Source organism: Larus michahellis, chromosome 14, assembly GCF_964199755.1.
Source record: "Larus michahellis chromosome 14, bLarMic1.1, whole genome shotgun sequence".
NCBI lineage: Eukaryota > Metazoa > Chordata > Aves > Charadriiformes > Laridae > Larus > Larus michahellis.
The window spans coordinates 7,208,849-7,235,091 of record NC_133909.1 but is presented as its reverse complement, the minus strand read 5'-3'; the positions used below and the strand labels follow the sequence as shown (position 1 = coordinate 7,235,091).

The 26,243-nt window shown below is 47.8% G+C and overlaps 3 protein-coding genes across 4 annotated transcripts in view; all 3 read right to left on the bottom strand.

Annotated features, from left to right (window-relative positions):
• Window positions 1–96: 96 nt before the first annotated feature.
• On the bottom strand, window positions 97–15,355 carry MIF4GD (MIF4G domain containing). 2 transcript variants are annotated; one of them, XM_074607969.1, is made up of 6 exons: window positions 15,245–15,355; window positions 4,001–4,137; window positions 3,098–3,207; window positions 2,642–2,797; window positions 1,807–1,899; window positions 97–1,060 (listed from the first exon to the last, which is right to left on the bottom strand). In XM_074607969.1, exons 2-6 carry the CDS (start codon window positions 4,080–4,082, stop codon window positions 833–835), a joined length of 669 nt encoding a protein of 222 aa, XP_074464070.1. In that variant the 5' UTR covers window positions 4,083–4,137; window positions 15,245–15,355; the 3' UTR covers window positions 97–832. The 2 variants fall into 2 exon arrangements, with proteins under 2 accessions (XP_074464070.1, XP_074464069.1); XM_074607968.1 differs by lacking the exon at window positions 15,245–15,355 and adding an exon at window positions 6,241–6,344.
• Window positions 7,347–18,065, bottom strand: SLC25A19 (solute carrier family 25 member 19). The gene is made up of 7 exons (XM_074607965.1): window positions 16,597–18,065; window positions 15,827–15,973; window positions 15,245–15,400; window positions 14,293–14,463; window positions 13,134–13,317; window positions 11,838–11,968; window positions 7,347–10,616 (listed from the first exon to the last, which is right to left on the bottom strand). The coding sequence occupies exons 1-7, from the start codon at window positions 17,092–17,094 to the stop codon at window positions 10,416–10,418; spliced, it is 1,488 nt and encodes a 495-aa protein (XP_074464066.1). The 5' UTR covers window positions 17,095–18,065; the 3' UTR covers window positions 7,347–10,415.
• Window positions 18,063–26,243, bottom strand: part of GRB2 (growth factor receptor bound protein 2) — a 52,982-nt gene continuing 44,801 nt past the window's right edge. The window contains exons 4-6 of the mRNA XM_074607970.1: window positions 24,320–24,442; window positions 21,721–21,889; window positions 18,063–20,360 (exon numbers count right to left, since the gene is read on the bottom strand). Of these exons, the coding sequence (XP_074464071.1) occupies window positions 20,175–20,360; window positions 21,721–21,889; window positions 24,320–24,442 (478 nt within the window). The 3' untranslated portion in view covers window positions 18,063–20,174. The remainder of the gene's footprint in view (window positions 20,361–21,720; window positions 21,890–24,319; window positions 24,443–26,243) is intronic.

The window sequence follows — 26,243 nt, the reverse complement described above, 5'->3', positions numbered from 1 at the left end:
GAGGAGAAAAGTAGTATTGCAGCCTTAAGGCTTCAATCAGGCCTTTAAGTATTGTTCATAGCTCAGCAGCTACATAGAGAGAAAGCAGGACATGTGTTAGCGGAAAAATTTTATTAGAAAAAAATCCTTCAATAGACTATTTTGTTCCTTTTTTCCTCTCCCATTCTTATAAGAAACATACCATAGTGGAAACTTGCTAAATTCTGAAAAAACATGACAGTTATTGTATAAAACTTATAAAACCTGTTCCTAGCTATGTCTGCTCAGGGACCTGTCCTGCTGCAGGTGTCGGCTTGTGACCCGTGGGGGAGGCTGTGTGCATGCCGGTGCAGCCAGTGTGCTAGGAGTCTGGGAAAAATAGCACTTGGTTGAGCTGATTGTGAGACCACAGTGTTTTCTGTGACTTGTGCCAGAGAACCAGGTAGAACCTGGGCTGTGAAAGAATTCCCCCCTGCATCCCGCAGCTCTGCAGGCTCTCAGGTGAACAAAAACGCTGTCAGCCCTAACTGCACTTGTCGTAACACCCATCTAAAATGCAGGTTTGAGATAGAATCCTTCCTTGCCCTTTGCTGACAGCACCCCAATATTACACCAAATCAGTGGGAGAACTTGCTGGGTTAAATATGCCCCGCCCTTCCCACCCCTCCCAACCTCCAAAGTCAGGCTAGCACCAGTTGCCGCCTGGCAGTTACGTGCCCAGAGGCTCTAGTCAGTATAAATCCTATTTACAAGAAGTGCTAGAAAAACATTAATGTGAAAAGAAATTCAAACTTGGTATGAAGCTTGCTGGTGAAAGTGCTGGGCACATCTCTCCACCTCTGCTGTGGAGAGGTTAATCCGTCACTTCGCTGTAATAGTATTTCTGGGCAGCATCCGTCATCTTCCAGTCAGCAGCCCGGAACTCGATGATCTCCAGCAGCAGGAGCTGGGACAGGGAGCTGAGCCCCTCCTGCAGGAGGAAACCATCTCGGAGGAGGGAGAAGAGCTCATCCATCCGCTGGGAGTTCATCTTCTCCAGCTGCTCGCCGATGCGATGGAGCTGTAGGACCAAGCAGTCCACCTTCAGAAGGAAGAGAAGGAGATGGCTGAGTACAAAGGAATGGGGAGCTTTGTCACATCTCTGTGGAGATCCCCATCGGTCACCTATAGACCAGCTCATCCTGTTCCCTCTGTTCTGGATGGCTCTGCTTTCGCCAAGTCACTGCGATCCAGGAGGCAGGAGAAGCTGAATGTCTCTTGTGCCAAAAGCACTGGAAAAGCATATCCCAAACTCTCCTGGCTCTCACACAAAATTTCCAGAGAAATGCATCCACAATGGGTGGAAAGTTGTTAATTTTCTGCAAGATGTCCATGAGGAGTTGGCAAGGCTGAAGCTGAGGTCAGAGTAAGGAGGTGCTTCCAAGAACACAGAGGGAAGTGGCTGGAAGCTGAAGCTCTGAGAAGGTCCACTTTTTTGCAGGAAACAGGGGCACTAACTGGGTCTTTGGAGAAGAGGGGAAAGTTGATGGGCTGCAAGGGTGGGAGGACTGTGCTAGAATAGAAAAAACCCCAAAGGGCCCAATAGGGAGAAAAGCTGCCCGGAGGGAGGACATGCAGCCTGTGCCAGGGAGCCACAACCTGCATCTCCATCCTGCTTCCTTCTAGGCTGCAAACCCTCCTGTCCGGCGGGTCTCCTTCCAGCACATACCGCGGAGGCAGCTTTCCTCCACACCAGGATGCGGGGACCACATCCCCCTCTGGGCTGTGCTTTTTGCTGGTCCCTGGCAGGACGAGATGCACATTAGCAGCCCACATCCCTGCACTCACCTCTTCCTCCTTCCGCAGGCTATCGGGCTGCGCCAGCCGGAACAGACAGTCATAAACGGGGTTCACCAGAGCCATCATGGGCATGTTGTTCACCTGTAAGGAGGCAGGAGCCATTGTCAGCCTAGGGCCAGAAAGGGAGAACTCTGCAGCTATTTTAAATAGTCATTCCCTCGCTGCTCTTCAAAGGAGAAGGGAACAGAATTTTGTTGTGCTGCCAAATGGCGTATTTGTGTGATTTATATAGGAGACCAGACATTCGAGTCTCCAGGAGACACAGAAGCTGAACAAATGATGTAAAAAACATCTATTTTTAAATGTAAGCAGGTAGTCATGGTAAATACACTTGTTGCAACAGCATTTTTCCTGCCTGTAGCTCTTCTTGCATCATTTTTACATCTACAGCAAGAAGGCATCCAAGTACGCACAGTGCAGCAAAGGCTTGCAGACAAACTCTCAGTACACGGGCTAGAAATGATGCGAGCAGCCACAGTCTCCCCCAGAACCTCACAGCAACTAAACTGGTTTGATCTGGGACGTTTGGGAGCAGGCAAATCAGGGGATTTCAAACACTGGGTACAAAACGAGGAAGCTCAGACTCTGCAACTGTTCCCGGAGACGTCTCTGCCTCTCTAAGCTTGTTCGCTTGCCCGTAAGTAGCTCCAGCCCCAGCAGCATCCTCATGCTGGGAACCGGCTCTGGCCCCCACGGCTGACCCACGGCCCTGGGGCTCTGTACAACACCCATCCAACAGCCCTGCCCTGGGGTCTTTGGATGCCCAGGCCCTTCTGGCACGCCTGGGCAGCAGCAGCCGGGTGCTCCTGCTCCGCCTCCTTACCCTCAGGTAGTCGAAGATGTTGCAGATGAAGGTGACGTAGCAGATCCATGCCTGAAGTGAGCGGGAGCGCAGGTCCTCCCTGTCCTTGTACTCCTGCTGCAGCCGGTTCAGCAGGCTCCTCCGGAAAATGCTCTGGCCAACTTGTTTGCTCTCTGCCTACAAGCCCACAAAAGCAGGATGGAGGGATGAAATGGGGGTGTGAGAGGGGTGGGGGGATGCTGGCACTTGGGTGATGCAGGACCATGAAGAGACCCTCCTGCGATCGCCCAGAGAGGCAGGAAAGCTGTATCTAACAGCCTGCGCTTGCCCGCGGCTCCTCCGGGTGGTGCCACTGCATGGGGCAAGTGGCAGAAGAGGAAAGGTGGCTGAGGAGTCAGAGAACAGGACTGGGACAAAGCTTAGGGACAACCTGCACCGCTTAATTTGTTTCACTGCCCAGACACGAGGAGCTCTCACCTGGATGATGGTGTAGCAGATACGCCCTGCCTCCTTGCTGAACACGCAGTCTTTGAGGGACTGGTCCACTATAATATTGGCCACTTTCTCCAGGTTCACATTGCTGGGGTCTGCAGAGAAGAGAAACACTGTCAGGACCCAGCACCCTTTGTGCCCTGCTTGCTTTGGGGTACCTGAAAAGCAACCGAGGTCAGTGCAGGGCCCAGTACAACCATGTTACATGGTGCAAAACCTCACGCTCACTCCTACATCAAGAGACACAGCTCCTCTTGCACACCAGCTGCATTGGAGATACCATCTCCAAAGGTGCACGGTCCTCCCAGGCTGGAGGCACAGCCATCACGATGGGAAAGTGATGGAGGAAAGCAGGTAACGTGGGGAACCAAGAAGTTGATCTGAATCTGAAATCGCAGCACTGCTTCAAAGTTGGGTTAGTGGGAGCCAGGTGTGCAAACTCCCACTGGGCTTTGAATAGAGACGTGACCGGAGAGCAGGAGGCCCCGGGGGCCAGGACGACGAGACGGCCCCACAGTGGGAAGGGGCAGAGAGCAGGAACTAGGGACTGGAAAGGGGAGAGAGGCCAAATCTGGGGAGAGATGCTGGGTTAGAGCAGGTATACAGAGAGAGTACACAGAGAGAGCAGACAGGCACACAGAAATCGGGGAAAACCTGAGTTTGAACAGCTGTACCATTAAACATCGGGGAGAAGGTGAGAGGGAACAAGAAGAGGCGGGGAGCAAAGACTAGAGAAGATTCACCAATGGGACCCATCACAGATGAACAACGTTTACGAAACAGCTTTTCTATGCTTAGCAATATTATTCCTTAAAGGGGTCCAAGCATCCAGCCTCATCCGCCAGTCAAGCTGCGCACGGCAAAGGAGCTACTAAAAAGCCTCCTGACCTTTGAGGGCTGTTTTCAGCAGCTTCTGAGTCTCGCTGTCGAATGACTGTATTTTATATTCTTCTTTGCCCGTTTCCCCCATGACTGGCTTTGTCCAAGGGCAAGAGTCAGGGCAACGGATGGGCTAGTGACAGTCCCTGGGGAAAGAGCACACAGAGCTTAGTTGGGCAGAGAGGCAGCCCTTCACCCAGCCGTTTGGCAAATCCCACCTGGTGCTGGAGCACAGGCTGTTACCCTGACAGCCCCCCACCCCAAGGAAACTCCTGTTATTAAGGCACACAACTCCGGCACTAGATCAGAGCAAAAACCTCACTCCCACATCTTTTTAAGCCTTGCTTCCTACCAGCCTATGATAGGACTTCATCTTCAGAGCTGTTACATTTTTCTGATATGAAAAATGTGTTTCAGTCTGTTCATCTGCAGGTTCAAAGCGGACAGTACACCAAGGCAGCCCCCAAATACACCCATCTCCCCTCAGAAGTCTTCCCTGTGGCCATATCACGGGCAAGCACATGCAGGAGCACCCCACGCAGACGCTCCCTTGTGCCTTTGAAACACCAATTCAGCTGGTTTCGCACAAAAGCCTGTGAAGAATCAAACCGGCTCCAAAGCATCCCAGGCACACTCGCTGGAGCGAGCAGAGCACCTCCCCTGCACCGGAGCCAGGCTCCCTCTGCCCACCATGAGGCACAGCAAGCTCTGCAGCCAAATCCCCAACACCAACAGCTCCCGTCTCACCCCCCTGCAGTCAAGCAGAGCTCTCTGCAGTACCAACGGTGCTCCTAAAGAATCTCTAGGTTAATTTTCTTCTGCTTCTTGGTACAGCAAAGGCAGCAAGAGGGTATGCACGGCACAGAGAGGAAGGGCTTGCTTTGACGCGCACACCAGATGATCTGCTGGATGCAAAATGCCAGGCTAGCCAGAGCAGCACAAACAGGAGAAGGCAATTGGCCAAATGAGTTTTGCCAGCTTGTCAAAATTCCTGGGCCATTACTCACCCCTCTCTGCAACAGGTCCCTTCCCGGATTAAAGCCAAAGAGCACATTGCCCTTTAGATGCACAGGACATGTACTGCAGGCAGCCTGACCCCTCGGACACGCCACTTGCCATGAAGCCATGGCACAACATGTGGTGACCCAGAGCAGAGTGTGGAGCTCGCTGGCAGGCAGAGGCCCATCTCTGCCCTCCCCACGAGGCCCAGGGCAGACCTTGCCCCACTGGGGTGACAACCTGCTCACGCTGCTCTCACAGCCGAAGCTCTCACCTGTGCAGGGTTACCTGCCCTAGGACCTGCACAGAGTTTTCTTGTTCTGATGGATTCCCAAGCAGCCGGGTACCCTCCGTGCCGCGTCTGGTTGGTAAACGCCTTCCCAGCCAACTTCTCCTCCTTCTGCACCATCTCCCTCCCTCCGTACCTGCACTCACGCCATTCTGCACTGCCAGCTCACCAGCCCAGGCTCACCAGCAGCCCTGTGTCCCACCAGCAGCATCGCCGTGCAGAAGGAACCTGGCAAGAGCTCAGCGCCCCACACAGTGAAGCAGGAAGCGCCCGAGCCCGTCCGGCAGCGTCTCTGACACCACCGCCCAGCGCCTCTCCCAGAGCATCTATCCTCACGGCTCCAGGGACAGGCACGGCTGCTTTGAACTGCTGTGCCAAATAACTCTGCCCAGAGCAAACCATGACGTGCAAAACAGACAGGCCTCATCTGCACTAGAGATCCTGCTGCCAGCACCACCTTGCCTGAAGGGCTGGTGGCAGTGGGTGACACTGGGCACAGCATCACCCATGGGTGCTGATTCCTCTCTGCAAGTGGTCCCCACTAGACGACGGTCACAGGGATTGATGTGGTTGGGGTTCAGGTCCTCGACCAGCCGGCCGGTGTGCCAGGGCCCTACCCTAAGGGGCTCACAGCCGGTGGGACAGGCTGGACGTGCCCCAGCCACGGACAGGGGAGGGAGAAGAGCAGCGGGTCGGGTCTCCTCTGCCGCCGCTGAGCGGCCGCCCGGGGGCCACCCGTCCCACCCCTGCCCAGCCGCCTCCAGCCCGGGGCTCCTCGCCCACCGGAGCCCCGCGGAACCCCCGCCGCCGCCTCGCCTCCCTCCAGCCCCGCGGGGAACCGCTCCACAGGCGGCACAAGCCGCGGGGCCACCGGACAGAGGGGGCTCCCGGGGAAGGCAGCCCACCCCCCCCGCCGGTGTCCCCGAGCAGGGCAGGGGGAGCCGGGCGCAGCCCCACCGACCTGCCGGCCGCCCCCGCTGGGTCCTCTGGCCGCCGGGGCATCGCCGGAGCGTCCCGGGCCCCGCCGCCCCGGCCCCGGTTTCCTCTTAGGTCATTTCCTCGCCCGAGACGGGGGAGGGACGGGCCGGGACGGGGCGGGAGAGCGACGGCAGCGCCACCGCCTGCGAGCACCGGGCCACGGCGGGGCTGATCCCCGGGCACGGCCGGCTGCTCCTCCGGGAAACCCCCCCGGGCACGGCCGGCTGCCTCCCGCCTCCCCCGGGCGTCCCCACCCGCGGCCCGGGCACGGCCGGCTGCGCCGCTGCCCCGCGGTTCGCCCCCGCCGCCCGCCCCGGTCCCCGCGGGGATCCCCCGCCGAGCACCGGCCGGGCTCTCCAGGGGAAACCCCACGGCTCCGCAGCTCTCCGGACGAAAACCGCGTTTATTCTGCCCTCCTCTCCGGGCCGGGTCAGGCCGCAGCCCAGCGGCGTAAAAAAATCGGTAAAGAAAAAAATAAATTGGTAAAGGGGAGATGCACTGCAACAAGAGCCGAGTGATGCGTAACAAACTTCATGATTTCTCTCTAAACTCCCAGTCATTTCACAGGGAAAGATCCCTCAGGGGTAGAAGCCTTTGCAGCCTTTAGAGGATGGCAGAGCAGCCACGCTGCCGAAACCGCATAACAGCCTCTGGAAACACAGAATGAGCAGTTTGGGAACGTTTTCTGCAGCGCTGCATGACCTGGCTGATACAAACAGAGCCTGAACTCATCCACAGAGGTGGATGGCTCAGGAGCAGCCACCGTGGCTCCGACAGTCCCCCTCAGGGACAGTGGTGGGACCCCAGGGGCTGCAGAAACCCCCTCGGCCGATCCCCCTTGGTGCAGTTCTCAACAGTGAGACCCACAGCATCAGCCCGCATCGCAGAGGGGACAGGACAGCTCTGTCTGATGGTGACAAGCACCCAGGAGCCAGTGATGGGAAGGGAAAACCAGCCAGCTCCTGCAGCCCCACACTCAGGGCTCCGACTATCTGCCCTTTTGTGTGACAGGAGGGACACGGCTGCCCTGTGGGGTCCAGCTGAGCGTAGGCACTAGGAGGAAAACAATAAACAAATTGCAGCCAGACATGAGCATAACAAAATCTTTAATGTACCTTTTCTCAAAGGCAGGCACGCATTGTGCGCATTGTGCTCGGGTGCTTTCAGACAACAGCAGCTGCAGAAGATCCACCCAGGCAACACAGCAAAATGCCGCAGAAAATTACAGTTCTACATCACAAGAGAAACTTAAACCCAAATCAAATACAATCTCTTCCAAGCCTGACTGTAAAACATTCAATTATTTTCAAAAATGCTGCTATGCAGCTCTGGATGAGCGTCCTGAGAGCAGGACACAGTGTGTTCAGCACACAACTTGTGCGTCAATGTTCTCTCGTCTGAGGCCAGCTAAGAGCAACGGTGGATCTCCCAACAACCACACTGCAACTTGCCTTGAATGCTTTGCCCACTAAAGTGCTTTATTCTGATGGTAAAAGGCACTAGCAGAAAACAAACGCAACTGCTGAGTGGCTTGTGAGGTGACTTGCAGGCAAGGCAAATCCCTGCTGATAGGATTACATGCGAGCGAAATCCCAGCCATCCCAAGGGGCAAACTCTGGTGCAGTCTCACAGCCAGTCACCCACGACATTCAGTCACTTGAAGCTGCTCCAGACTCTCCGTTGCTGCCCTCTCTGCGGAGCAGCCAAGTTGCAGGCTCCTAAAGCAGTTTGCCTGCATCAGCTCAAGCTCCACGGCACACTCGAACATCATTTTAGCAGAGCAGTTTTCTGTTCTCTATTCTTTGCCACTGTGGCAACCAAAGCAACTCACCCCCTATTTCAGAGACCGCAATTCCCACTGCTGAGTTCCTAACCAGTTTCCTCCTATTTTGTGCAGTTTAACAGCAGCTCTGACATAAAATGGAAAACAAGAGTCTTGCAATGTTTAGACAGGTTGGATGAGTCCCGATTGCCTATGGAAGACTAGGTCAGCACAGAAAATTTTTTACTGCAGCCAGTCCTCTCCCTGCTAATCATGATACCATTCCTCTCTACCAGCAGCCAAAAGACAGTAAGAACCCCAACCTGTTTCTGTCTGTTTTGAAATGAGCCATTTCAAAAATCTCTCCTTCAGAAGGATGCCATGAGGCTAAGTTCATTACTGGTTATGATGTCTTTCCAAGAACAGATGACAAATGAACAAAGGCAAAATGTTGTTAAGGACATTTTGGGGAAATCTCACAAGAGCCTAAATAACAGGAAAATGCCAATAGGATTGAGGCACTTTAGGAAACTTTACTCCACATTCTTTGCATTTTCTCCTCTAAGCAAAACTGCCCATTTTTAGAGTACATGCAGCTATCACTCCCTCTTCGAGGCTCACGTATTAGCCTCCTGCCTGACACTGGCACTGCTCAGTGAATTTAATTTTATGTAGCTCTCAAAGTCACCTGCAGTGAAACAGCCACTGTGCACTCGAAGATCTCAAACCACAGCAGACACAAAGTTACGTGGCCTGGGCTTGCGAGGAATCTCTCTAGACATCTCAGCCACCAGTGAAACAGCTGCTCTTTAAAAACAGCCTCTCACAATAGCTCAGGACAAGTGAGCAATGCTGATATGCTCAAAACCACCAGGAGAAGTTGTGTCAACAGAATGGAATTGGTCACGCTGGAGTTTGGCCAAGCCACTTGGAACTAACACCCTGAATATTGCAGAAGAGCCACGAAAAGCTCTCCGTTAAGAGAAGAGCCATCAAACCATTCTCTAAATAACTCCAGTGCTCTGCCCTATCCACCGCTTGCCAGATGACTAAGATGCTTTTTTATCACAGCAGCTCTTCCTCGGAAGTCTGCCTTCCACACGTTGGTCCAGCCACACCCTGCTCAGCTTGAAAAAACACAGAATAAAAGAGGAGGAAGAAAGTAGTTTTCCTTTTGCCCTGTTGCATAATCAGAGGAGTTGGGATTTTTTTTTTAACCATTCACAAAATCTTTGAAACTCCAGATAAATGCTTTTCCAGCTCTAATTCAATCATCCATTTCTCGTCAAACACCACGCTAAGCCAACCAATTCCAGTTTGATGTTCACTCTCCTCACTCCAGCTAAACTTGTCAAAACATTTTTATCTGTTAGCACCAGTGTAGGACTGAGTTTCAGAAATGTTTTGAGGTCACTACAGAAATACTTGCTAGAAACATTCAAAGGTGGTATTAAAAAAAAAAAAAAAAAAAGACATTTACTAGTTTCCACAGGACTTTTCCTTCATTATTCCAACTTAAGACTAAATATTTCTAAAACTCTACACAGCACTTGGCTACTCACTGCATTGAAGCAAAGAACCCTGAAGTAAGAATTGGGCTTGTGCATTGAATCCCCTTCGAGTGGGATTCTTAACCTGCAGGTAAAAAGCGTGACAGAGGCAATGCAAAACCCTAAGAGATGTATGGCAAGACATGCAGGAAGATAAATGGGCACTTAGGATACAATCAAGCTAACCAGAGTTAAAGAAAGAGAAAGTTTGGGTCAGCGTGATCCACTAGAATATTCTGTTTAAGGTGGCTGAGAATGTGCAGCCAGCGAGTGGTAATCAAGAAGCACCAGCTGACAGCAAGTAAAAGGAAAACCCGCAGTTCTATGCACACTAAAGAGGTTTTAACTGACTTCACAACAGCAGGACAGAGCTGCCTGTGCAAGACGGAGAAAAGAATATGGTGCAAACAGCAGGCCATAAGCAAGGAAATAAAGCTGTGCGGATGCAGCGACAGGAAGTGACGTGACATTGTTGAAGCAGCACTTAGGCCAGGATCCCTCTCTGTGATCCAGGGCAAGCACAGGAATTCACCCACTTTATGGGGTGCCTTTTCAGAGCACAGCCTCTAGTTGTCTGCTTGGTTTCTCACTCCTCCCACTAAATGTGTGCTGATATTAGAGGAGACTGAGAAAAAAAGTGCTCAGTTGAACAGCTTCCAGCAAAGCAGTTCAGTGTCTTCAGCAGAACTGCAGTCACCTTCTCCTTCTGCTTGGTCCCAGGAGATGATTTCCTACAGGCTGGTGGAGCTCTGGGAGCTCTGACATTTCCCACGTGCTCATGACAGAGCGAGGCCATCAGTTTCCCCTCCTCCAGGAGAACACCGGGTAGCCACATACATGCCCCTTTCAGCCTTCCTTCCTCGTAGTGCTGTCGGTGCTCTTCAGGGTACACAGGAGGCTGCAGAACAGCTCGTACCAAAAGAAGATAAGGCCAGTAGAGAGAGCAGCCTTCAGCAAGCTGGGCGAAAGGCCCTTAAAGAATCCACCCGGGCCCTCCTCTCGCAGGATCTGCCTCATGCAGTCCAGGAGACCCCTATACATCCGTACCTGTGAGAGAAATAGTGAAAAGTTTAAACAAGAGCGCTTACCTGGAAAAGAACATAGAGAGCCCCAAAATATACCACAAAAACATAATCTAAATGGCAGCCTGGGGATGCCTTTCTGGCTATTATTATAACTGAAAGTTTCAGAGAGTCAGTTTGTAGAGTGGGGTAAAGGAAAAGTACATATTTTGCATCAGCAATGGCTTACGCAGATCATTCTAATTGAATGGCCATAAAATCTTTATGCTACAACAGCATGTATTATTTATGGTACAAGTTTGTGAAGTAATTATTTCAGACTGTGCTGCTACTGTTTTCCATCCCTTTCACTCTGTAAGGAGGGAGAACTTTTCAGTTTTCTGACAGAAAGAAAACAAAGCTACAGCCCTTTGAAGTCTCGAAATTAACTATATGCATGTCATTGTGTCACACTGTGAAGGTTTAACATCTTGTGACACACCAATATTAAAACCAAATTCTGTACCTCACTGGAAGAGGAAAAGCATCCAAAGCAGTAGGTTAAGACTTCAAATTCCTATCCCACAGTTTCTTGAGGTACAGACTGATTTGCTTCTCAGATCCAAGGAATTTGAAGGAAAAAAAGAAAGTTTTCACATTTCATGGAAAGAAGAGATAGCTCCTTGAAAGATCTGTATTTGTCTTACAGTATATTTCAAGATGGTTAAGGATGGTGCCAGAAAGCACTGGAAGTATTTAATTTGCTTTAAACTTCAAGATGTTCTGGTACTTAAGACATGTGCTGAACACTTGGTGCCCATTCCTTCTATCGAAATATTAATTGCAGAAAAGGATCCTGACAGCCAGGCGATCCCAGCATAAAGCTAGTGTCATCCTCTGATAGTAATTTGGTCCTGAATCAGAAATACCAAGCTGCAACTAGGAAAGTAAAGTAAGTCGAAACCCCTTTGCCTGCCTAACGCATCCCCAGCTCTGAGACAGCTAACCTGATGGGACGGATGAGAAGGCAGAGCATGGGTATGTTGGACAATGTCATAAAATTAACCCAATATATTCATACAGCTATTCCCGTTATGACACGAGACCAATGCTCAGCTCCCAGAAGTTCCCTGGGAGCTCCCAACCCGAACATGAACACAACAGGTACCACTGGTGAATCATCACCGCATTTTGGTGATGACTGGCTCTGGACTGTCTTGATGTGAATCCATACTTATGAAAATCAGTCAATTCCAACACTTCTCACCTGCCCAAAGGCTGCCCGGGCATGCTCAAAGCCACCCACTTGCAGTCGTTTTTTGAACAGGTCAAAAGGGTAAGTGAGAGTTTTGCTGATGATTCCAGCACAGCTGCCACAAACAAGGTTTTTAACGTTGCCTGAGAAGCAGAAAGGGGAGAGGATAGCGGAGAAGGAAAAAAGAGGATTAGCAGGGAGTTCTGATTAAAGACCATGAGAGGTAAGTTAAAATCACTTTTCACAAGAAGGCCCTTTAAAGTTACATCATCTCTTCTGCGTAGTTTGGGCGACAGAACCTCAATTTGTATTTATTGTATCAGGCTCACAATGTCCATTGGAGCCAGAGGGTAACAGCTCTTCTTGGTTCATCACACTGATTTATACTTTTGCTCTACCAAGTGGCATTGCACAAAAAAACCCCAGTCACCAGAGAACCTGTCGCTAATGGATGGAAAAGGTTTTATGCCCCCCAAGTAAAAGCCATGTCACTGGAAATCTTGCACTCCTGATTGCTCATATTGACATATTGAATTGGAGTAAGTCACAAGCTGACACTGCCTGATGATTTCAGAGGCTTGTGGGAGATGAGTTTTGTGATAGTAGACTTTCTTGACAAACGTGACTTCCCAGCACACAGCCACCATCAGCCTCTGCCACCTGAAAGTAAGTATGCAGACATGATATGGAAAAGTCTAGTTCCTCCGTTGAAGAAATTCCATTGAGGAACCAAAACACACTGATGCTGCATACAGTCCCTCTCAGGGAGGCACTAGTAATTAGAACTGTCAAGCTGACAGGTCACATCAGGATGAGGTTCTTTTATAACGGAGCCAGAAATCAACATAAAAATATCAAATAAAGAGCTCGGCAGTTTTAAATCAGGCTACATGAATCCTCCTCTGTAAGAGCTGTGCTGGAATCTGCAGGCAGATTTCCTGAGGAAATCCAAGAGTCCTGTTCCCACAGCACTAATGAAACAGAGACAGATTATGCCAGCACTGTCCTCTCCCTACAGCATCAGTAATGTGATACAGCTCAAGAAAGAGTACCCTGGCCTGTGACACTTCACTTTCCCATCCATCCACATTTCCATCATGGTTATTCCATAACAGGAGCTGTTTGTAAACTTCACTTTCACAATATCTGTGCAGGAATAAGAATGAGAGATGGGAAATGGAGATACTTTTCAAATGTTACATCAAAAAGGACGACGGGACAGAAAACTGAGCTTACATCAGTCTTCAAAACTAGCATTCACCCGTTCTTTCTCTACAGATCACAGACATCACTGTCCCAAGGGCCTACCTCCTTTCTCGCCTTCAGCTGGAATCACCCATTCAGAAAACTGTTGCAGGATGTTGTAGGAGGAGAACTGGAGACCAGCATACGGGAAGATAGCAATGATTGTGGGAGTCAAACCTCTATAGAATGTCCGAGGCCCTTCTGTCTGGTACATTGTCACCACTGCATGGCGAAGGTTGCAATAGATCTAGACAATAAAGAAGAGGCTGACTCTCTACTGAAACAGGCTTAGAAACAACAAACCAAAGGTCAGGTTATTTCCCAGTAACAAGGGCAGGCCTTTCCCACTGCCAAAATACAATCGACTGATTTTCAGCACACAGCGATGAACAGAGTGATTTCGCACATCTTCACACAGTATTCTCAGCTAAGCCCTTACGATTCTTATAAGTAAGCTGACAACCTAAAACTACCTCTGAGCCACAAGAGACTAACTGAACAATCATTAGCTCTGCACTGAAAGGCCTGGGATGACATTGTATCCCACATTGAAGCTGTGCTTCTGAGGGGAAGAAACAAGGCAGGGAGCTGAAAGCTGTGGCCTAAGACCTCTTGCATCACAGACATGATTATTCATTTCCCTCTGAACAGCTCTGCTTGCTCCTGCAACAGAATTCATATGATATATATTGTGATTCTACTGCAGGCTAAGTCAAAAACCAGAAATGGCTCTGATACAAACCCATATAAATCTAGGTATTACAGACCTAATTAGCATGGAGACCAATTCTTGCATAAATAAGAACATGAAACGCAGGGGAAAGGTGACTGGTTTCAAGTATCACCGCCACCATTATCTAAACATGACTCTGTGCAAGTGGAAAGTTTCAAACACACAATGTTTGACAGCCAGGGGAGTGCATTCTACAAATGGCCAACAGCCAAAATGAAAATTGAGTTATCCTGTTAAGGACAGTTTCTCCTTTCTGGATCACCTGTCAGGAGTCAAACACAATCAGGAGAAGCAAAACATAAGTAAGAAAGCCGTGTCAACAGCACAGAGGATAACTTGGCAACAGTGCAAACATTGCCCAATAACACCACCTGGTCCTTTATGCTAACCCACAGACTGTTATGTACTTTTCAAACTACCTATACTCATACACATGAAATATTGCTACTGCTATGGATGATAATTTCAAGCATTAATACTCAACCATACCTTAGGCTCACCCTGAGCAGCAAAGCGCGTGCGTAGCGTGTCAACAGGTTGAACTGCAACAGTGGCTGTGCAAGCAGCCAGTCCTCCGCAGACGAAGTGCACAAAGGAATCGCGGGCATTGTATGAGGTGACGTTATGCACCAGTTTTGTCAAGCTTTCAAACGCCATGAACTTACAGAAACAAACACACACAGGTCAAGGAGTCAATCCTTATCCTTGACATGGATCTCCCACTCCTCTCTCATTTCACCAAAAGAGCTCCACCCACCTCTTGTAGCCACCTTCTCCCTCTGTCCTTGAAAAGTCCCTCCCAACTTGCAAACTGGTGCAGCATGTGCTCAAAGAATACCTTGTAATAATCACTGAGCAGCCTGGGGAATGCTTGGCATGTTCTTAACACTTCTGCTAAATCTTGCATTTAGAATTGTGAAAAACCTATGCTAATGCTCTATGTATCTTGAAGAGTGTTTGCTGTATTACAGATATACTTCCCCTTATTCTTTCAACCACTGCTCATAAAACACGTTGTTAATATTTACAAATTAAGCATAACAATGCTGTGTAAAACATCATCATCAGTTTAACTGGTTTTTTTTACTAACAAGCTGTTAGGGTGACAGCGTGAACCAAAGCAAAAAACTACACAGGCTTGGAACATGAACATAAGCCAAGAGTCCGGAACTAACAGAGCTTCTCTATGACACGAGATACAGACAGAACTCAGTTTGCTCCAGCTGTACTCCAGGCATGCTGCTCAGCAAGCTCAGGAATATTAACTTAAGAATCATACATCCGCATTATACAACTACACATCTTTGAAACTGGAGCCGGCTTGCATCAGTACAGTTTAAACCTGGACCTTTCTGCATCTGCCTATGCAGCCAGTCTGAAGAGGAGCAAAGCAGAGTCCTATGTATGTATGCTGGGCCCAGAAGATGTCTGGTCACCTTACCTGAACAGCTCCATAGCCAACTGAAAGCAACTGAGCAGGAACATGTCCCTTCCAGAAGGCTCTCAACCCCTCTTCTCGGAAGATGCGCTGTACAGCTTGCAGGATGCCATGATACTTAGCCCCTGGGCTTCTGGAGGAGAGCTGCTCGATCTGAAGCTGGAGGAAAATAGAGAAAATATTTTCAATTCTATGTCACATTTCAAGAAGGTTCAAGTGTCCAATTCAGGAATTCATAGCCCTGTGAGCCAACCAATGCTAAGAAATGACATTCTGCCTTCCCACAGAATCACATGTAGAACTGACTTGAGATGTTATTTACATAGGGCTCTAAAAGAGTAAAAACATGCATGCAACACAAAGGCAATCAGTAGGGACTGATGGTGAAATTCAGTTAGATAGTAGAGATCATTCATAAAAACAGAGGAAAAACAAAGTATGAAAAACACAAGATCCCATTCAAACACACAAGTTAAGCTATATAAATAGAAGCGGTGGACACAAGATAGCCCTGCTACCTTGCATAACCTGTATTTACGCAAGGGCTCTTTCACCCCGTCCCTGAGCATGCCAAGAGAAAGGTACCTGAAAGCGGATCTTGATGACATCCAGCGGACTGACAAGGACCCGAGTGACGAACCCAGATGCTGATCCTGCTGCAGCTGCTTCCACCACGGAGACGCACTTAGCCTCAGGGTCATAGCCCACCATGCCTCCTGGTGTCCCCGCAGCCTGGGCAGGGCGACAGGGTGAGCCCTCCTCAACCAAAAGGCTCCCTCCCACACCAAGAGTCTATAGCCTCACCCCTCTCACCTCACAGACACCCGCCATCCCAAAGTTCCCCTCACCTCACAGACGCCCGCCATCCCAAAGCTCCCCTCACCTCACAGACACCCGCCATCCCAAAGCTCCCCTCACCTCACAGACACCCGCCATCCCAAAGCTCCCCTCACCTCACAGACACCCGCCATCCCAAAGTTCCCCTCACCTCACAGACACCCGCCATCCCAAAGCTCCCCTCACCTCACAGACACCCGCCATCCCAAAGTTCCCCTCACCTCACAGACACCCGCCATCCCAAAGCTCCCCTCACCTCACAGACACCCGCCATCCCAAAGCTCCCCTCACCTCACAGACACCCGCCATCCCAAAGTTCCCCTCACCTCACAGACACCCGCCATCCCAAAGCTCCCCTCACCTCACAGACACCCGCCATCCCAAAGTTCCCCTCACCCCAAAGGCCCACAGCCACCCCATCACCCCAAGGGCCACACAGAACCCCCTCACCACAATCCCTACCCTCTCATAAGCAGCCTCCCCTCTCCCCACAGCCCCCCCTGCCCCGCGGTTGGTACCGGAGAGGGAGATACGGTGCCAAACCGCGGGCGGTGCCGCCGGCCGCTGCCTGACCGCGGCCACGGCCGCCCCACCCGCCGCCGCCGGCGCCCGGGCGCCGCACTGCGCCTGCGCGCCGCCGCGGGGGCCGATGGGAGATGTAGTCCGACAGCGGCGCCCCGGGGAGCGCCGTGCCCGAAATGGCGGGGGCTCGGCGTCGGGAAGCAGCGCCCGCACGGAGGGCCCTGAACTCCCGTGGATGCGGCGGCTGGCAGACAAATAAACCGGGATTTAGGGTTGGGGTTTTTTGTTTGTGGGGTTTTTTTGTTGTTTTTTTGGGGGGGTTTTTTGGGGTTTTTTTTTTTGGTTTTTTTTTGCAGCCCACCACCAGCTTTGCTGACCCAGCACCTGGAACACACCCGTGAAGAAACGCCATGCCTACAGCAGTTCTCCCACCGGGGCCTTGACATCATGCAGTCACAGTCACAACAGACATTTTTCATCCCTCTATAAGGCATAAGGAAAGGAGGATTTTTCTCCACTCTCCAGTAGATACCCAAGGTACGAATAGCACCCAGTTTTGAGCAACATGTTCTGTTATAGCATTACAAAAAAGCCAAGAGCGCCAAACCGCGGTGCAAATCATTTCTATATTGACTTTACTGGCACAAAATAAAACCATGGGAATACCCAGGCATTTCTGAGCAACCACAGAGACTTTGACTACATCTGTATTTGAGCACAATGACTAAGAGCAACTGTTAAAAAACCCAAACCCTCGTGTGGGCCTTTTCCTATTAAAAATCGACTACAAAATTCACAGGCGCTTTCTGCACCCAAGCGAAGGCAGGGGAGCAGCTGCAGAGCCAGCAGAATGGCAGCTCCCAAGCAGCAGCCCACAGAACCACCCATGCACCTTCCTAGCGCAACCGAGCGGCTCCACTTCTTCGGGCAAGAAAAAACAAAAAACAACCCGCACAGCAGCGATGGAGCCGAGCGACAGCTCCCACGATAGCGGGGCTTACACGAGTCACCCGTCCATCGACCCCTCCAGCCTTCAGCAAGGCACTCCAGAAAGAACCAGTGTATCGCTCTGCTCACAACACTGCAGTCTGTACCACGGGGACGCTTGGGCAGTTCGGCAAAAAGCTTAGAAAATAAAGCAAGGGAAGAAATAGTGAAGTGCTGCCCTCCCACTCAGCCAACAAACACATGGCCTTCCGTCCTGGAAGCGACACGACCATTCCTTTCCCCCCTCCTCACTGTCACACGTGTCAAGTGACACAGCTCTCCAGTGACTTTGCTTGAAAGAGTAATGAATTCAGCCAGAAACACAGAGATTGAACTATAACGCTAAAGAGTACAAGAGCTTCAGGCCAGAGCACACCTTACAGCTTTTCCCTCCCGTAGCAATTCAACAGCCTAAAAATTAGGTCAATCAGTTATATTTTGGTCAGTTAACTGAAATAACGGACAGATGCTCAAGTGAAGAATTCAATGTATATTTATTATTCACAGTTAATTACTATCTACCAAATGCTGCTGCAGAGTTAAAGGATTAAGTACATAGGCCTTTTTTTTTATTTAAACACTGATTTTTTTTTTTTTTTAATATATATACACACACAAGACATATGTCTGCAAGGCTGCATGATATACACCAATTCCAAAATAAGGAAACAATCAAATGGTCCAGGTGTAGAATGCCATAGATTCCTTTTCCAATCACTTTACAAAGAAGGAAGAAAGTGAGTGACAGCTAGCAAGGAGAGGGGGAGAAAGTAATACTCTACAGGATAGCTCTCTCTTTCATCTGCTGGAAAATTAAAGAGTAAGGCAGAGTCCATCTCAGGAATAAAACATTTGTAACACGTAGTACAAAAAAAGGCACCCTCCAACAAAAGATTGCCCGTGCTCAGGCAGGGCGGGAGGAGATCTCCGCTGCAGTTTTTGGATTCGTTGGTGGGGTGAAGAGATCCAGCCAAATGGCCATCAGAAGGAAAAATAACACAACTAAAGATTGGCACAGAGAGCGGTGCGGCTTGATTGCTTTCCTTTCTGTCCAATTTAATGTCACACTCCTCTGGTGGAGGAGCAAATGGCCACAATAAATGCCGTTATGGTGCGGGGATTACAGTCATCACACAGCCTGCTGTGAATGGGGAGCAGGGTGGGGGGAATCTACTTCAACAGTAACACTGACCTGAGGAGGGAGGAGAAACGGGAGAACAGTGATGCCGACCCCACTTTTCAAGAGCAACACGACTGCAAATATTCCCTATCCAGGCCAAAGAGACAGGCTGATTACATGCATCACGTAGAAACATTCACTAATAGCATAAAGGTTTTTCAAGCACTATTTCTTGAGGTTTCTCTGCATTATAAAGTTTTCCATCAAAGGAATGTACATTTTATAGGACATCTCAGGGCTATTATTTCTCAAATTCCCCCCTTAGCCCTCCCACCCCAAAATACTCTTTCTCATTTTCCCTGGTCATAACTTCCCCCTTTCTCTTACTTCTTTTGAAGCTCTTGGATGCAGCTCCCCACCTCTGAGTGGCCCAAGTTGCCACTTGAATGCCTTGATTTTATCTTCCTTGGAATAAGGAAAGTTGAACAGTAAGACAAATCTTAAGATTAAAGCTCCATCTCTGTTTGTAGATTTTTCTCAAGTGTCCATTGATAAAACCACCCTCCTTTACATCCTTCCCCGAAAAGTATTTATTTACACATAGGCAGAAAAAAAAACCCTCTGAAAAGCTCTGGACTGTCCTTTTAACTTAAAAAATAATAAAAAAGAAAATAAGGGAAAGGCACTATGGAAAAAATTACAGAATGTGCTCAACCGTACACCTTTAAGAAAAAACAAAAAAGCTGTCAGCACAGCATTAACAGACTTCAGTTGTACGTTGGAGTTTCTCAAAGCAGCTCTGTAACTCAAAAGAAATAAACAGAACAAACAAAAAGCCACGCAACTCTTCTCCCTTCCCCTGCTTGGAAGCTGCTGAGCTTCAGAAGAAAGTGCCAAAGGAGAAGAGACAATAAAAATTAGATTAACACCTCATCTTTCCCAGGCAAGAAGAGCTGAATGTTGAAGGCAAAAGCAGAGACTGATGATTTTTGTTTTTTTTTAAAGGCAGGACTGTGGATTTGGTTCTTCTCTCATGTCCCTTCATGTCAAATGAAGACCGTTTGCAGAGAGAGAAAATACCAGCAGAGTTTCTCCCTTTTCCTTTAACTGCATGGCTAGGACTTTATATGGCATTAAAACTTCATGCACTGATGGACAGAGGAGGACGGGGAAACAAGAAGAGTGAATGAAAGGGGGTAACCCAGGAGCAGCTGAGGAAATTTGTTATTTTCATTTTTTTTTCTCTCTCTTTTTTTTTTTTTTTTTAAAGATAAGTTTTGGTGTGTAAGTTGAACTCTTTCCCCCCCCGGCCCCTGAAGTTCCGTACTGAGTGAAGGAGGATCACCTCACGGTGAAAGGTGACTCAGGTTTTATCGCCGTGTGATTTTAGGTCACTGGCTGCAGTTAGGCTCTGTATGTGTATTTACTGTTTCTCTGGTTTCTTTAAATAATCTCTAATATTTATCTCTAGATGTTCCGATTCACTGGGGTCACATAGTTGCGTGGAAACATGCCCGTCTGTCCGTGGCAGGCTCCCTTCCACCAGTTGGGGTCAGAATTGTCAAGGACTTGGATAAAGTCTCCACGGCGGAAGCCCAGCTCTCCTTCCTCCTGAGGATCAAAATCAAACAGGGCCTGAACATACGTTGGTTGCTGAAAGGGGAAAGAAAAAGATACACAAAGTGAGAATCATCCACAGCACTACAGACACCTGCTCCCTCAGGCAGCAGCTTAACTTACACCGGAGTTTAACAATAAACATTTGGGCTGTTTCATTTCCCTGCAAGCCAGCTTCCAACATCTGTAACAAGATGATAAAACAGGAAAGCACAGTCTATAGAAGACCTCTGAAAAAAGTCAAGTTTCTGTGAAAGAGCCGAAACAAAGACAGCAGATGACTCAGATGTTTTCCTACTGTTTTCCAGTCTTCATGGCCTACTGTAAATCTGTATTCTATTGCAATATAATGGTCTTGTTTATTCACCCTGTTTTCACCAAGACCATAAATATTACTAATCTACCTAATGCTGTAATACATAAAGTTCCCCCTAAAAACTGGATGTTGGCATTTTACACATTTTCCTTAAAACTCTCCAATATCAAGAAATTCTGTCACAGAGCGTTTTGCCTGGTCAGCAAAGACTTCCACTCTTACGGAAAAGCTAACAGTTCATTTAAAATGCATTTGCATTCTTAAAATTGTGAGGCTAGGAAGGTATCTTCATGTTTCTCATTTTCAGTCAGCTGTGTTCTCATCCTCTGTTTATCACTGACCCGACAGCGCAGAGCTACATGTTAATTCAGACAAACTGTGGCACCTGGAGAACAGTACAAGTTCCACACTCCTTGTCTTCAAGCTAGAACTAGAATGCTGCACATAGAGGCAAAAGAATTTATCCAAAATTGAGAAAAGATACAGTTACATGTATTTTGATCGCCCTGGGAAATGGAACAAAACAAAGCTAGATACACACAAGCTGCTCTGCTGGCACTTAGCAGTACATTTTTGTTTCTCTTAACATTGGTTAGATCCGAACCAGCAGGCTAGAGATGTTCCATATGCTACTACCTGTAACCACCTCTTCAGGAGAGACCAGTACCAAAGCTTCACTGGCTACAGAGGGGTACAGTTCTGGCTACAAGCCAGTACAAGTAGAACTATCCTTTCTTACTGTGTCCTAAAACAGGAGTAAACCCATTTTTAAGTCACAGGAATCAGATGACCTTCCTGCAAGAGTATCTATAAACATTAAAAGAAGCCAAATGTTCAAGCAGCAACAGTAACATTTGTCCAGAACCCCAGGGAAGACTAGGGAGTTGGCAGGCGGCTTTGCACAAACATCCAGCTTATTTCCCAGTATAATTCTGGCTGTGGTATCTAAAGATACACTTCCACAGACAAGAAAAATGTCACTCGGCTTCTCTCCATCCTATTTACTTTAAGATGCAATCTCACTTCAGATTGTGGTTCCAATAGTCTGAAAAGCGCACTCTATGAGGATACTTCTCTTACCTGTGGCACCTGTTCAATGTCCCGGAGAAATATTTGCTGGTTCCTGGAGACAGATGTGGATCTGTGATAATCTACCAGCTCGTTCAAAGAATTGAACTTCACCACCCAGAGGAAATACTTGCCAGCCCCATCTCTAAGCACCTTGAAGTGCTGCACATCATTTCCAAACCTAGGAGGAAGGAGTGAAGGACACAAAAAATAAGAAGCACATTATTAGTCACTGAGTACCCCTCTTCTGTAATTGTCAGCACAGAGTTTGGAACAAAAAGGTCCTTCAGGGCACAATGAAAACTGTAAACAATGCTGATAATATAGATAACATTTGGCTGCTGTAAAACAGATGTCTGAAAACCACTTGTTAATCCGAATACTGAATTAATTTTGAAATAAGTCCTGCAAGCTTCATATGTGCTTTTCTTATAACAGGACCAGCTTTTCCAACCACTCTGAATCTGCAGAAGTTTGAGGTCAAGGATTTCTGGTCTCACAGCACTTTCTCCTGGATTACATGCAATATTTCAACTTTTTATTTTACACTACACTGCCACACAGCTGGTATCTAGTCCATGTACTTTTTGATGTATGTATGCAGGCACTCAAGTTGCTGAAGACAGTGCACAGAACACCTTGGACACATACCATCGACTTTTGCAGTACACGTACAAGGTCACATTAAAGTAGCTGCACCACGGTGCCTTCCATTCCACATTCCCAAATGCAAGATTTCGAAGTCAAACAGTAGAAGTGCTTCGGTTTAGCTCTTCACACACAGCGATTTCACAACTGACCTGAGCCAGTTTAGGTTTGTGCTACTCTTGCTATGGTCCTGTACTTCTCCCCGTCTCAGTCCCTCCCTCACACAGCACCACTGGCTGTGTGTGATATTGCAATTCGTAAGCACCAGTCCCATTACAGGTAAACTGCTGGGAAAACACCGCCACAGGGAGGGTAGGATTGTCTGTTTTGGCAGCCAGTCTGGACTTATGCAAAAGACTGTCTTGCAAAACAAAAGGATCTCTCTGATCCTTAAAGAAAAAAAAACAAAATCACCAAAAAATAGACAAAGGAAAACATAAAAAACTCAAAAGGTGATGCTGCACACGTAACACAGTGACTTCAATTCTGCCTTAACAATTCTTTCTGACAAATGAAGGCGTTCTGCTGAAGCTACATTTCTAACAACTTTATTCTGAAAAAAGGGAAACTATGATGAGGTCCATTGGGATCTTCCAGACGAATGGCACATCGGGGTATTTTTACTTCAGTCTAAAACACCAAAACCAGAAGACAACTGTTCCCCACTTGGTATGCACAGCTTCTATACATTGGCTGAAAAAGTAGACACTATCTTGGCTACAAAGCTAACATGAAACAACTCATGAGTACTGCCTCTGCTCTCTCTTCCTCAACCTGAGAGCTTCTCACCATTTCAAATCCTGCAGACCACTGCTGAGGAAAAAGACTCTTCTAAATTAAAGAAACACGGGAGAATAAAGTCAACTGAGAAATCACCACCAGATGGCAACACTATGTTACAGGCAGGCAGAGCTATGCTATCGTAACTTTATGTTTCTTAAAGGAATGCGCTTTCTGGAATGAAGCTTCCATTCATATCTAGTATTCCAGCTTAGATGACTGTATCCAAGACAGAAATATAAACATCTCAAAATCAGTGGTTTTAATCCAGTTTGTTGTCATGACTCAGTGCTGCTGTACAGGATGATAAAAATCTGGTTACAGACCAAAGATGACCACAACAAAAAAAATCCTGCCAAGACAGATCACTGGTAGCCACAGAAAGTAGAGCAAACTAGGAATTGTGCATGAATAATCAAAAATTGTTAGGATTCTGAAGAAAACCCCGTTAATTTCTGTTAGGAAAAGGGAAATTTACGGAAGAAAAAGGCAAAAATCAACTGCTGAGGACAGAATCCCTCCCACCCCCAACCCAAGTTAAATCACATCATATACCCTTTCAAGTTCTTAGTACCTCTATTTTACAGTGACATCAAGTGGGCAAGACAGTAGCATAGTATTTGTGGGCCATGCTAAACCAGCAGGAACTCCTGCTGGACGACAGCCAGAACTTCTAGTAAGGTTATTCAAGGATGAGAACTGTTTTTACAGCTCCAAGTCCCAGTCCTAGATAACATGAGTATCCCCAAAGATTGTGCCAAGCAGACATGAAAAACATATTTGAAGCGTATTACACAAAGAGAAAACAAAGAGTAAGAACTTGTACTGTAAAAGAGGAATGAAGGAGGATGGGAGAGAACATATACACACCGGGCACTTTGTGGCAGTAAGGAGGAAGAATGGATCCACAAACTAATCAACAGATAGTGCCTGACACTACATAAGCCAGACAACAACATGCCACCTGGTCAGCCCTGTAGGCTCATTACAAACCAGAACGTGTGTATTTGTTCTATTAAAGAGTGAATAAATAAGTATCACTGGAAGAACAGGAATGCTACAGGGCATCTGGCAGATTATTCCTGCTCCTCAGCATTGACAGTCACCTGTCCTTTATCCACAAGTCCAAATGAGCAGTAGATGGCCTGATTACCACGCACAATTGCTTCTGGGGATTACTTACTTGACTGAGAGGGAGAAGTCCCCAGGAGCGCTCTCACTTTCCCTGATGAGGAAGGCACCATCGTGTCTCTGTTTGCCTAACATCTCTTCAGCCTTCGCCCGGGGAATCTTTCCAAAAAACCACCTGTGGAGTGAGGAAAAGAAGACAATAGGGAAAGTTAAGAATTTTAATGGAAGAGCCAGATGTAGATATTCACAGAGATTAAATGATTCTTAACAGAAATAATTACACTGCATCTCACTCTCACTCCAATACAGGCCGCTGAACCATGCAGCTTTTCACAACGTTTTGTCCTGGCAATGAAGCAACCGCTGACTTGATAAATAGGTGCTTCCCATAGCCCTATTTCACCCAATTTAGCAAAGAAGAAATGTGGTAAGAGTAAAATCCTCAAATTACAAGATTCATTTTCACAGGTGAAAAAAAAAACTTGCTCAAAATTTAATGCATTGTTCATATTGTTTTGCACCCCATTGTATCTGCAGTTTAGCATATAAAACATCACAAGAACCTAGTGTACCCAATTGCTTCACAGCAAAGTCCTGCTTCGTGAGACTAAGACGACTACCCTGGGAACTGGCTACAACCTTGGACAAAGTTAAAATGTCTGCTGTGGTCTGCACTGATATCTTAGTTATCAGGCCTCATAACCTAAAGTAAAACAGATTAAATGCCTAGGTGAAGCAAGAAAGTCAAGTCCCTTCCTCTATCAGTAAGGAATAAAGTCTGATGTCTCTACATGCAAAGTTTTAATTGTCCAAACTGTATGATAACATCAACTCAGAGACAACAAAGAAGTCCTGCACTGGCGGCTGGTCACTATTGAACTTTCCTTTGATATAGCAGCATTTATTTCACTATTAGTACACAAACAGAATCAGTGGGGAGTAACTACACAGTCTCCTTTATTACTTATGCCTTCTAAGGAGAACCCACCCATGCCTTAGCCACAATTTGCAGAGCAGACTTTATGGAAAATTTAAGTTATTAAGGATTAGGCACAAACTCCACTATTTTAGTGGGTAGATATATATTTTTTATTTTTTTTTTTTTTAAAAAAAGGTAGTATTTGCAAAATGCAAAGGAAACACTGGGAGTTCACTCACAGGTTTCTCTTCAGAAACATCACAGCTGTAGAAACAAGATCCTGTCTATGGATTGACCCATCCTGCACAAATGAAAAGAGCATTTTCTATCAAAACCAATTTCTGGTCTCTTTTAGATCAGGTGGTAAGACAGCAGAGAAGATGAGTAGCTTCATTCAGCAGCTGGTTGTTCCTGCAGCCCAGAGTCCAATATTTCTGACCCCTACGAGAACACTGTGGTCAAAGACAGGCATCATGTGCCAGAAAGCTGTGGCAGGTGCCAGGAGCAGAGTTACATGCAGACCAAGTCAGGAAAGTTCCCTCAAGGTCTCTCTGCTTCATTGCAGAGGAGTGCTGAGCTGGCATGCAATTCAGTTCTAGGAAAGATGCTGATAATACTTGTTTCAGTAGCCTATTTTCTTGCTTTCTCCTGCAGCTGGGACAATCTAGCAGCTTTCACATAAGCAGTCACATGAAACAGCTGCACCATGGAAGCCACATCTGAAATTCTTGACAGCTGCACAGAACTCAAAGCCGCAGGCTGACCACCTCCATGACACCGAGGGTTGAACCCACCCCAGGCAACCAGACTGTCAGCACTGACCAACAGCCCCTGGTCATGGGATTCTTACCCACATTTGCATTTGCATTTCAAGACTAACCCAAGATTAAAGGCACGCAAGGGCTGAGTGGTAGGTCACATGGTGTGGGAAAAGCAGAACCATCTTGACAACCAAGAAGTACAGCTTTCAGTTCTGAGTAACAGATCACACAGGATAGAAGCACGCACTTACCACAGCCTCCAACCCTGCAGATGACTGACCTTAGAGGAGCGCACT

Excerpts from the sequence above, each read along its gene's own strand:
- MIF4GD (XM_074607969.1), bottom strand. The coding sequence starts at position 4,082 with ATGGGGGAAACGGGCAAAGAAGAATATAAAATACAGTCATTCGACAGC. Across the intron at positions 3,208-4,000 it reads GCTGAAAACAGCCCTCAAAG|ACCCCAGCAATGTGAACCTG; the intron begins GTCAGGAGGCTT and ends TCTTCTCTGCAG. Across the intron at positions 1,061-1,806 it reads GCCTGCGGAAGGAGGAAGAG|GTGGACTGCTTGGTCCTACA; the intron begins GTGAGTGCAGGG and ends TTCCTTCTGAAG.
- SLC25A19 (XM_074607965.1), bottom strand. The coding sequence starts at position 17,094 with ATGCCTTATAGAGGGATGAAAAATGTCTGTTGTGACTGTGACTGCATG. Across the intron at positions 15,401-15,826 it reads TCATCAAGATCCGCTTTCAG|CTTCAGATCGAGCAGCTCTC; the intron begins GTACCTTTCTCT and ends ATTTTCCTCCAG. Across the intron at positions 13,318-14,292 it reads CTGCTCAGGGTGAGCCTAAG|ATCTATTGCAACCTTCGCCA; the intron begins GTATGGTTGAGT and ends TTTATTGTCTAG.